This window comes from Myxocyprinus asiaticus, chromosome 12, assembly GCF_019703515.2.
Source record: "Myxocyprinus asiaticus isolate MX2 ecotype Aquarium Trade chromosome 12, UBuf_Myxa_2, whole genome shotgun sequence".
In the NCBI taxonomy this organism is placed as follows: Eukaryota; Metazoa; Chordata; class Actinopteri; order Cypriniformes; family Catostomidae; genus Myxocyprinus; species Myxocyprinus asiaticus.
Genome location: NC_059355.1, coordinates 41,888,750 through 41,900,956, shown reverse-complemented (window position 1 = coordinate 41,900,956; position 12,207 = coordinate 41,888,750). Strand labels below are relative to the sequence as shown.

Here is a 12,207-nt window from a genome sequence, read left to right as displayed (position 1 = left end):
TGTCAAGTTTTATGTCAAGCTTCATGCAGTGGACTCCACTGCATCAGCAGCAACAGTAGAGCAATGTGCTTTGATTAGGAATAAACTGACAATGATTAGGATGATCAATAAATTAACAATTTACTGCCATTGCCTTGTTAATATGTAATCATGTAATCTATAAAAAGTAACTGTATTCAGATTATAAGTATTTTAAAATGTAATTTAATCCAATTACAAGTACTTGATTTTGTAATCTGATTGTGTAATCCAGATTACATGTAATCTGTTACTACCCAGCACTGTGTGTGTGTGTGTGTATATATGTATATATGTACATATATATATATATATACATATATATATATATATATATATATATATATATATATATATATATATATATATATATATATATATATTTCACATTAAATAATACTTGTGATTAATAATCATGATAAAAATTTTGAGCAAAATAATTGTGATTTTCATTTTCACCAATATCGTGCAGCCCTACGTTTTGTTACGAGACACATGAGAACCAATGCCGTGTCATTGACCTTGATGTGGAAAGTTTGAATATTTGCATATTATATACAATGATATTTGAGAGTCAATGCCATAGCAGAAGATTAGCAGTTAATAACTAGGGATAGGCAATGTAAGAAATTTAACAATTCTTAATGATTCCGGTTCCTTGACCAGTCCATTAATTATTCTTTTAGTACTTCTGAGGAAGAAATATTTGGAAATAATAAATGTAACTCTTACTGGATTTACTCAGCAGTCTGTTACCAAATGATGATATAATTTCATATTTTAATGTTACAGATTCTTGCAAAAGGTGCGTACACTTTCTTTTAAAATGATATAATATTAATACGCTAATTTAAAATTAAATACAACTATTTACAACAAAACTCATTAAGTGTATCTTTAACTGCACGTTGTCATATCAGTGACCATCCAGTAGTGACTCTTAAGCCTTACTGAAGTCACACAAGCCTTAAGCACATTAACACAGAAACAGATCTTTTGAAATTAATGACTTGTGGTTCAGTAAGTTCATTAAATTCTCTGAAAAAGTTAGCTAAATTAACTAAATTCATTCACTTAAAAGAATCGGCTGATAAGAGTCAGTTATTCGAAAAGTAGCATTGTATGTTTTGTAGATTCAATTGAATCGGCTCTTAAGAATAATTTATTTGGGAATCAGACTACATTGGTTATGCTGAATGTTTCGTGCAGTAGATTCAAAAGAATCGGATCATAAGTGTCATGCAGTAGATTCAAATGAATCAGCTCTTAAGAGTCATTTGTTCGGGAATCAGACTACACTGGTCGGGCTGTATGTTTTGCGTTACTTATTTTGTATGTATGTTGCAGTGTCTCTGAATGGTAGCACATGAAACAAATTCAGAGTAGCATGGTGTTGAACTATTGTGACTATGTTTAGTTCGCCTACAAATGATGACGAAATGCAGTGATGTTTTTGTTCTACCAATGTTCGTTTTGTGATATTTCTCCTGTTCGCACACATCGCTGAAATTCTTGACTAAGGAGAACTCGGCTGGTTGAAGAGCATTGATGATTACATACAACTAATCGTGAGTGTGGTTTGGATGTGAGGTTTTTTTATTTTATTTACAATCATGCGTGCCAGCTAAAGAGAGTTGTTACCTAGGTTACTGTCATTAAAATGGATGATTTTGAAGCCTGTCTCTCAGAGATTGTGAAGAAGTTAAAAAAAAATTGTATATGATTTGCAGCATGAACTCCACAAAGACAGCGATGCCACGACAAATGCTTGGAGAAAGATTGCATTTTTTATGAAGTCAGATCAGATAACTTATCAGATAACAAAAGTGAAAAGGGCCCCGTGACGAGTGTAATAAGGCAAAGAAGCAATGCACTGACTAATGCAGCGCTAAAAGCAACGATCAATCGAGAGAAAGACCTGCATTATTGTCATTACTTCCGTGTCTGGAACAGTACGTTAAACACAGTGACGTCACCCTCAACGAACTAATTTTAAAACAACGCTACGCGGAGTATAAATGCCGGCTTTGTTCGCCTATGGTGCTTTAGCTCCATGAGAAAAAAGTTTGGATTCTTCATAGTAAATCAGGCTAAAGAATGCTCGTTCAAGAACCGTTAACACAATCAAAAGTCTTGAAAAACATTTAACTTTATATATATATATATATATATATATATATATATATATATATATATATATATATATATATATTATTATTATTATTATTATTATTATTATTATTATTATTATTCTGAATAAGAAATGCCAGTTCTAAATATGATCTCAGTTCCCAATTGAATTTTGGTCTGTTCCTCACACAAAGCGATTGTATATGGGTTCAGAAGTCTTGGAATATGGCACAGGAGTCATATGGACAACTTTTATTGTACTTTTATGCTGCTTTTTGTCCTTTTTTGGAGTTTGACAGCCCCTGGTTATTGTATGCTTACATTTTATTAAAAAAAAAAAATGGCAGTATGAACATTCTCCTTTAGTGTTTGACTGATGGAAAAAAGAATAAAAAGTGAGTAAATGATGACAGAATTTTCATTTTTGGCTGAATCCTTCCATTAACATGTTATTACCAGATTACTGAAAAACTGCACTAGATCACCTGACATGTGATCTGCCATATGGTTCTACTGTATAAAGCAGGAAATCGGATGCTCTTCAAGATGACAGTGTTGAGCATGAGAAGGCATAGTGCTGTTTTGGTTTTTAATTGTCTTGAAGAAACACAGGGGCTTTCTCACCGGGAAGCTTTGAAACACACAGAGCAAGATAAGCAAGTTCCCTTAGAGCCAAAGGGAGAATAGCAATGTATACGAGACACTGTTGGAGAAACTCGTGCTTTTAGGGTACTGCTACTTGAAATATTAATATGTCTGGAGGTGAAAACCTATTCTGCGCAGCCCAGTATGCATCTTTCTGATGCACTTCAGGACGTGTATACTTCAATACTTTTGATTCTGTCTCAATATTCCTAGCAGTTCCTGGTACCATGGACTTCTCACATCTGCCGAACAACTTGTTGCATGGATTTACACTCTTATACTTTGTCCTAACTTAAGATTCTAGTGGTAAGTAATTTATAGATCCACACTGAAAGAGAAAATGATCAACAAAGTCATAAAAACACAGCTAATCAGAACATATTCGATGTGTAATATGCAGTAATGTGAAGTATGATTTTGACCAATGAGATTTCATTGTGGATAGGGCTTCCCAGCAAGGTGCAGCAGAAATAGAAACCAAGCGACCAGCAAAATAATTTCTCTCTAATAATTGCTTCTCTAGCATCACCCATCTGAACTGCAAATTAAGCATTTGTTTTCAAACAGCTTTCTGAATACACACCCTGTCATGCCCAGGGGCGCATTAACGCACGGGCTTATACAGGCTGAAGCCCGGGGGCCTAAAACTCCCATGGAGCCCGACCTACAACTCCCATGGGGCCCAGCAGGTGGAGCACATTTAAACGCTTTCAGCGGGAGACGCGGTTGTTGACATGGTGATAATGCACAACCGTTAAAGACGTCCATGTAGTGCTTGTTCAATGCACAGCAGATGTATGCTTTCTTTCTGCCTTGGAACACAAAAGGAGAAGTTAGGCAGAATGTTAGCTTCAGTCAACATTCACTTTCATTGTATGATAAATAAATAAATATGTGACGAAAATGTATTCCTTTTGTATTTCACAGAAGAAAGAAAGCTATATGGGCTTAGTACAACATGAGGGGGAGTAAATTATGACAAATTTTCATTTTGGAGTGAACCATCCAGACTCTGCCTAGAAAAGTCAGTCCCTCAAAACCCCACATGAAGAAGGAGACTTGAGAGAGAAGCCGCAAAGAGCCGAATAATCACTTTGAAGCAGTTACAGGGATCAGTAGCTGAGAGCCAAGTAAAGGTGCACTAGTCAACTGTATCAGGAGCTTTGCATAAGACTCTCCTGCATGGGAGGGTTTCACAAATGGATGAATGGTTTGTGCAAAATACTGTGAAATACTGCAAGGGAACTTGTTTAAGTCTGCTATAAAAATGCTCATATTTCAGGACAGTGATCTCAAATAAGAAAACAAATTCATGTTGGAATGGCTCTAGAACAAAAAGGTTGAGGTCCAACAATGGCTCAGTGAAAGTACTGATCTCAGTCTAATTCAGAGTTAGTGTCACTATTTGAAATCTAATCTGGAAAAAGTAACCTGGAACTGATCTGCTATTATAGAGGGCCAAATTTACTCCCAACGAATCAGAAAAGCTGTACATACTTGCCCCCAAAGACACAAAGATGTCATTCTATAGAGCATATATATATATATATATATATATATATATATATATATATATATATATATATATAGGGGAAAATAAATCATAAAGGTTAATTAACATCTTTAACACAATAAAAAATACTGATAAATAAAATTAAAAACAAAAAATATTTTACGTTTTATTAATTTTATTTTGATAAAGATTACACAATTTAATTTGATGGATTTTTTTTTTATGAAATCGAAACGGCTAAATCTTATAAATAGGCTAAGATTTATACTGTACATATTTTGAGTATGGCTATATTAGCTTTACACTTCCATTACATAATATGTTAAAGTCAATGTTTTCCATGAAATTATACAAAAACTTTCCAAATTGACCAAAAGTTTGTTTTTCATTAACGCTGTCATCTATTCTAAATAAGACATGAGGTTCTCTCTTTTATAAAAGGTGATTAATACATTTTTGTTATGAATATTTTCTACATTTACATTTGTTCATTCAAACACTTTAATCCAAATGAACAAATGTGGAAAATCAGTGATTTAAAGGGATAGTTCACCCAAAAGTGAAAATTTTCTCATCATTTACTCTCATTACCCTCATGTCATCCAAGATGTGTATGACAAATGAATGCAAATGAAGATTTATTTATTTCAAATGAAGATTTATTTCGAAAAAAAATATTTCAGCTCTGTAGGTCTATACAATGTGAAAATGAAGTGAATGGTGGCCAGAACGCTGAAGGTTCAAATATCATATAAAGGCATTATAAAAGTAATCCATACAACTCCAGTGGGTTAATCAATGTCTAGTGAAGCGATCCAATCGGTTTTAGGTGAGAACAGACCAAAATGTAATTCCTTTTTCACAATAAATCTTGACCTCAGTCTCCTTGGCGATCATGATTTCAAGCTCGATTACACTTCGTAGTGCCATCTAGCGCTCTGCACATGCGTCAAGCACTAGGACGTGCAATCGAGCTTGAAATCATGATCGTGCCTACAGACTTCAATGGCAAGATGTACAGTGTAAAAGGAGTTAGATTTTGATCTGTTCTCACCCAAAAGCGATTGGCTCGCTTCAGAAGACACTGATTAAACCACTGGAGTCGTATGGATTACTTGGTAAGACATTAAAATAAGGTTCCATTTGTTAACAGTAGTTTAACAACATTAGTTAACATGAACTAACAATGGACTGGCCTAGTCCCTCCCCCATCTCTGAAGGGGAGACGTTGATCTTCCAGCTGTTCCACCAGCATATGGTCTACCCCGCCTCTTGGAAACCTGGGGAGAGGGAAAGGGCGAGCAGGAGAGACACAGAGAGAGAGGAGAGAGAGAGAAAAACTTGCTCGCCGGCCCCCGAACACACTGTCGCCTGGTCCTCAGCCACTCCTCCGCCCTCTGGCGGATGACAGCCGCACCTCCCTGGGCAGATGGCAGCCAGTCCTCCAAACCCCTGGCAGATGGCCGGGGCGAGGATTCCACGACAGCACATCCTTCCTCCTTCCCGGGTTTCAGCACCAATGTAACGGGTTCAGGGTGGGCAAGGAGGAAGCGGGAACCGGCAGGACAGTCAACATAACTTTAATGATGTAACTGAACTTAAAACAAAATAAAACAAACATAAACACACACAGCATGGCTGCGTGTGTGTCTCTCTCTCTCCCGAACTGGCGTCTCCTTTTTCTCTCTCCTGCTGATTAGTTGACTCAGCGCCGGCCATGCACCCTCATGGCCCGGCCACGCCCTCCTCCTCATCACACTAAGATTAACAAATGTTGTAAAAAATATATTGTTAATTGTTTGGTCATGATACCTGATGCATTAACCAATGTTAATAAATGGAACCTTATTGTAAAGTGTTACCGATTACTTTAATGCTGTCTTCATCTGCCTTTTTGAGCTTCAAAGTTCTGGCCACCATTCACTTGCATTGAAATGAAATATCCTTCTAAAAATCTTTGTTTGTGTTCAGCAGAAGAAAGAAAGTCATACACATCTGGGATGGTGAGTAAATAATGAGAGAATTTTCATATTTGGGTGAACTATTCCTTAAGAATAGGTTAATTGGTTGAGGGTCTGAATACATTATTGCAGCACCATCTGGTACAGAAAAATGTGAATCATTTAAAACAAAACTGTTGAAGCTCATTTACCCCACCCACGAGCCTGACGTCACTTTGCTTGAATTAGTTCACATTTACTATATTGTCTACTGTCCAAAATTGTTAATAATGTTGACTAATGTCTAAGTTCCATTGATCAGTTCATTGACTCATGAACTCTTACTTTTTCTTTCTTGCCAGGTAAGTGCAAAAGAGGTCTGATGATCAAAAATAAACGTTCTGGTTGTCAAGTATGACCACCTACTACTCCTTAGAGTTACAAATCATGTATTTCTTTGGTTATTAAAGGCGACCGTAACTTTAGCTAGTTTGAGTGTTTCTAATGAGAGGAGAGAAGTGCCAGCTTTTTCACAGGTTTAAAGCCCCATTGAGAACTCTTTGAGTGTTATTATTAGTGTTATTATTACTTCTGATTACTTCGTCAAGAGACACTGCATGTGGGCGCTGTTCTAGTGAGTTGTGTATGCAGATAGGATTTCTACGTACACTTCAAGAACTCAAGCCAGTATTGAGCCAGTGCAAGATGATATGGATTACTTGCATGACAAATGCATGCATTAAGAGTTACATGAGCTTTCAGTATGCAGAGTGCTGCCAAGGTATCAGACTCACAGTGCAATGTACAGTACAACATCATGATTGTAGAAGGGCAGTTTATATGACATGTAATTTTACTGTTCTCGTAGAAAATGCCTTTAACTTACACATGAGAATAACAAGCATACAATAAGTTAAAGCTTTACTTATTTCTGAGGATGCTAGCAAATGGTCAAACTAGTTTAACTTGAAAATAATATGTCAAAATGTTTAAAACCTTGTGATGTGATAAACTTCATCAAAAACTACTTCAAACAGCATGTTTTCACATTGTATTATTATGCATGCAGTTTTTATGGCTTCATATTATAATTGGTGGAAAAACGTAAAAGAAATAGTATCAACATTATCTAAAAATAAACCATTTCCCTTAAATGTATGAATTTAGCTTAAAATCATGAAAAAGTCAAATTTATGTCCATGCCTATTTGTCAGCTTCTCAGAATACATATTCCTGTTGTATTCCAGAGTGTAAAATATTGCAGTCTTGATAAGATGTTGCATTGATTATTTCAATGGTTTGTGGAAAGTCTCCATTATGATGCCATCTGATTTATCTCTGACAGCCTTACGAGTGGAAGCGGAGGATCATGGGAGCTCAGCCACTCAAAGGGAGCGGAGGGCGGCCGGGGAACCCTATTGGGCATATTCAGGTGAGTCATTCTCTCCTTCGACCAACAAACAATGATCATGTGTGCTCAGCATCAGTTAGCAATAGCAACAGTGTTTACTCAGCATAAGACTGTCTGTCTGTGGGGATTCAACCCTATTGGGAAATTTTATTAGAATATTTCCTTTAGAAAGCCTGCAGGTGGGTTTGGTCTATTAGTTTCACTTGTTTTGTAGCAAAAAAAAAAAAAAAAATCACTTTGGAAGCCACTGGACAAAATCAATGAAAATGTTGAATGCTTTGCCCTAGAAAGGGAATTTTAACATAATATAGAAGTCATCCAATTCAGCAGAATCTTCAGAAGATTGCTGTATTTTTCGTATTTCATACATCTATGGTATTTAAAAATGAATCAATCCATGTCACTGGCAAACATCCAGTCAATGATTGTGAATAGTAACCGATCTTGTCTAATTTCAAACTCATGGTGAAACGTACTAATAGCTCGATGTTAATTGCATTAGGCATATAGTGCTCAGTTTTGTGAATAAGACGCAATGTATAACAAAACTAATTTAAAGGAAGCATGTTTGTGCTGAAAAGAATGACTATTAATTAATTTTAAAAAAGTCCAGTGGTATTTCAGTGCATTTAGTGACTTGGATTGTGGGTGGTTAGTAATAACTAATAAATTTTTTTTGTGTTGATATACAAAAAAAGTGTTGCAACTGTTTTGTGAATTCGCCCTTGTCTCTCTTTTCCCCTCCTATTTTTAGTACATCCTTGGTATTTTTTCTTTTATTTCTTATTTTTCTCTCTCATTCCTTTGGGCAGCTGAAGTGCTTGCTTCATCAATTCTGACAGATCAGTGCTGGTAGTTCTTCTAGACTTCTGTTGGTACTCAGAGGCACGAGGAACATTGATGCCTGTGGTTCCAGCAGCCCTCTAGCAGAGAATGATCTTTAAATGGTGCTTTTCCTTTCATTTGTGTTTCCTGGCAGCCATGTATGTGTGTTTACCATGTGAAGTCGTGCGACAAGCCCTGTGAGGCTTCCTTTCTCAGTGTGCATGCTCTAATAGGCAAGGCAGCATTTTCGAAATGTCGTTTCTCTGATCCAGTGGTCTCGATGTCAAATGATACTGTTTTCAGAGCAAGTATTTGTTGCGGTTGGTCCCATGAGAAAGAAGAATCACAAATAAGATCACTTTAGTATCTCAATTGTTTCTCCTAGGCAGCAAAGATATGTACTTTTGCTTACGTCATCTGCTTCTCAGAATTTTCTCTTGAGAAATAGACACTAGTAATCTTACATGTGTCTCTTCTAGAGTTTCAGAAGAGATCTCAACAATGTCAACAAATGTGGGTTTGCCAAGATAGTATGCAATCAAAAGTCAGACATTGCATTATAAACTCAAATATTTCTTATCAAATTATTTCAAGACCAAACTATCTGAGCTACATTAGTGTACAACGGGGTTAAAGGCCCCCCGTGGTGAAAGGCACATTTGATTTAAAAACTACCACTTCTGATCCATGAGATCATTGCGTGCATTGTCTAAAGTTTGACTTTGAGGTAATTTTCTCTAATATTTAATAAATTTTAGAATTTTGCAAGTTTGTTTAGCTAATGAAAAACCCTGAAATGATCACATTTATTTTGAAACAAAATACTTGTTTGTCATTTTCAATTTTGTTCAAGGTGATTATATATATATATATATATATATATATATATATATATATATATACAGTTTGAATAGTGTACAGATTTTGCTCTTATGGAAAGAAATTGGTACTTTTAGTCACCAAAGTGGCATTCAACTGATCACAATGTATAGTCAGGACATTAATAAAGTGAAAAATTACTATTACAATTTGAAAAAAATGTTCAGAACTTCTTAAACTACTTCAAAGAGTTCTCATCAAAAAAATCCTCCACGTGCAGCTTTGCAGATCCTTGCCATTCTAGCTGTCATTTTGTCCAGATACTCAGGTGACATTTCACCCCACGCTTTCTGTAGCACTTGCCATAGATGTGGCTGTCTTGTCGGGCACCTCTCACGCACCTTACAGTTTTGCAGATCCCACAAAAGCTCAATGTGGTTAAGATCCATAACACTCTTTTCCAATTATCTGTTGTCCAATGTCTGTGTTTCTTTGCCCACTCTAACCTTTTCTTTGTTTTTCTGTTTCAAAAATGGCTTTTTCTTTGCCACTTTCCCATAAGGCCTGCACTCCTGAGGCTTCTCTTTACTGTTGTACATGAAACTGGTGTTGAGCGGGTAGAATTCAATGAAGCTGTCATCTGAGGACATGTGAGGCGTCTATTTCTCAAACTAGAGACTCTGATGTACTTATCCTCTTGTTTAGTTGTACATCTGGCCTTCCACATCTCTTTCTGTCCTTGTTAGAGCCAGTTGTCCTTTGTCTTTGAAGACTGTATTGTACACCTTTGTATGAAATCTTCAGTTTTTTGGCAATTTCAAGCATTGTAGATAATCACTTGCTTTCATTCCTCAAAACAATGATTGACTGACGAGTTTCTGGAGTAAGCTGTTTTTTTTTTTGTTGTTGCCATTTTTGACCTAATATTGACCTTAAAACATGCCAGTCTATTGCATACTGTGGCAACTCAAAAACAAACACAATGTTAAGCTTTATTTAACAAACCAATTATCTTTCAGCAGTGTTTGATATAATGGCAAGTGATTTTCTAGTCCCAAATTAGCAATTTAGCATGATTACTCAAGGATAAGGTGTTGGAGTAATGGCTGCTGGAAATGGGGCCTGTCTAGATTTGATCAAAAATGACTTTTTTCAAATAGTGATGGTGCTGTTTTTTATATCAGTAATGACTATACTTTGTGGTCAGTTGAATTTCTTTCCATAAGTGCAAAATATGTACATTATTCCAAACTTTTGGAATATATATATATATATATATATATATATATATATATATATATATATATATATATATATATATATATCAATAAGTGTCCAATAAGTGAAAGGCTAGTATTTGGGGTAAAAAGCCCCCCATTAAACACATTGTTTTCTTATTTGGGGGGAATAGATTTGTTATGAAAAGTGTTCAAAGTGAGCACACATTGACTAATCCAATCACAATGGAGATTAATGTTGACAAATAACGTTTACCCTATAACTATTGCCCCAGTATCTACACTACATCAATATAACCCACCTGGGGGCATTTTACCCCAAGTTCATTTAAAGGTGCAGTATGTAAGATTCAGAAACACTTGTTATTAATGAAACCTGTGGCCATTAAGTGAACTGCAGCCAGCTACCTGTTGCTCGTGTGCACACTCCACAGGGACGTGAGCGAGCGAACATCAGCCAAAACAATGACGTAACGTACAAAGAGACAACGTGATTCACCGGCATCATGCTGACAGATAAGGTAGCATAATTAAATTTACACAGTTATGATTGTTTTACTACAAACTTTGAGACTTTATATTATATTTGATTCTCCAGTGCTGGAACAGGCTAAAACAAAGTGTGGATATACAGGTGCATCTCAATAAATTAGAATGTCGTGGAAAAGTTCATTTATTTCAGTAATTCAACTCAAATTGTGAAACTCGTGTATTAAATAAATTCAGTGCACACAGACTGAAGTAGTTTAAGTCTTTGGTTCTTTTAATTGTGATGATTTTGGCTCACATTTAACAAAAACCCACCAATTCACTATCTCAAAAAATTAGAATACATCATAAGACCAATTAAAAAAAACATTTTTAGTGAATTGTTGGCCTTCTGGAAAGTATGTTAATTTACTGTATATGTACTCAGTACTTGGTAGGGGCTCCTTTTGCTTTAATTACTGCCTCAATTCGGCGTGGCATGGAGGTGATCAGTTTGTGGCACTGCTGAGGTGGTATGGAAGCCCAGGTTTCTTTGACAGTGGCCTTCAGCTCATCTGCATTTTTTGGTCTCTTGTTTCTCATTTTCCTCTTGACAATACCACACAGATTCTCTATGGGGTTCAGGTCTGGGGAGTTTGCTGGCCAGTCAATCACACCAACACCATGGTCATTTAACCAACTTTTGGTGCTTTTGGCAGTGTGGGCAGGTGCCAAATCCTGCTGGAAAATGAAATCAGCATCTTTAAAAAGCTGGTCAGCAGAAGGAAGCATGAAGTGCTCCAAAATTTCTTGGTAAACGGGTGCAGTGACTTTGGTTTTCAAAAAACACAATGGGCCAACACCAGCAGGTGACATTGCACCCCAAATCATCACAGACTGTGGAAACTTAACACTGGACTTCAAGCAACTTGGGCTATGAGCTTCTCCACCCTTCCTCCAGACTCTAGGACCTTGGTTTCCAAATGAAATACAAAACTTGCTCTCATCTGAAAAGAGGACTTTGGACCACTGGGCAACAGTCCAGTTCTTCTTCTCCTTAGCCCAGGTAAGACGCCTCTGACGTTGTCTGTGGTTCAGGAGTGGCTTAACAAGAGGAATACGACAACTGTAGCCAAATTCCTTGACATGTCTGTGTGTGGTGGCTCTTGATGCCTTGACCCCAGCCTTAGTCCATTCCTT

General features: G+C 36.5%; 1 protein-coding gene across 2 annotated transcripts in view; it reads left to right on the top strand.

Moving 5' to 3' along the window:
• Window positions 1-12,207, top strand: part of LOC127449420 (receptor-type tyrosine-protein phosphatase gamma-like) — a 153,812-nt gene that overhangs the window by 32,328 nt on the left and 109,277 nt on the right. For both annotated transcript variants that reach the window (XM_051712831.1, XM_051712832.1), the window contains exon 2: window positions 7,592-7,678. In XM_051712831.1, the coding sequence (XP_051568791.1) occupies window positions 7,592-7,678 (87 nt within the window). The remainder of the gene's footprint in view (window positions 1-7,591; window positions 7,679-12,207) is intronic.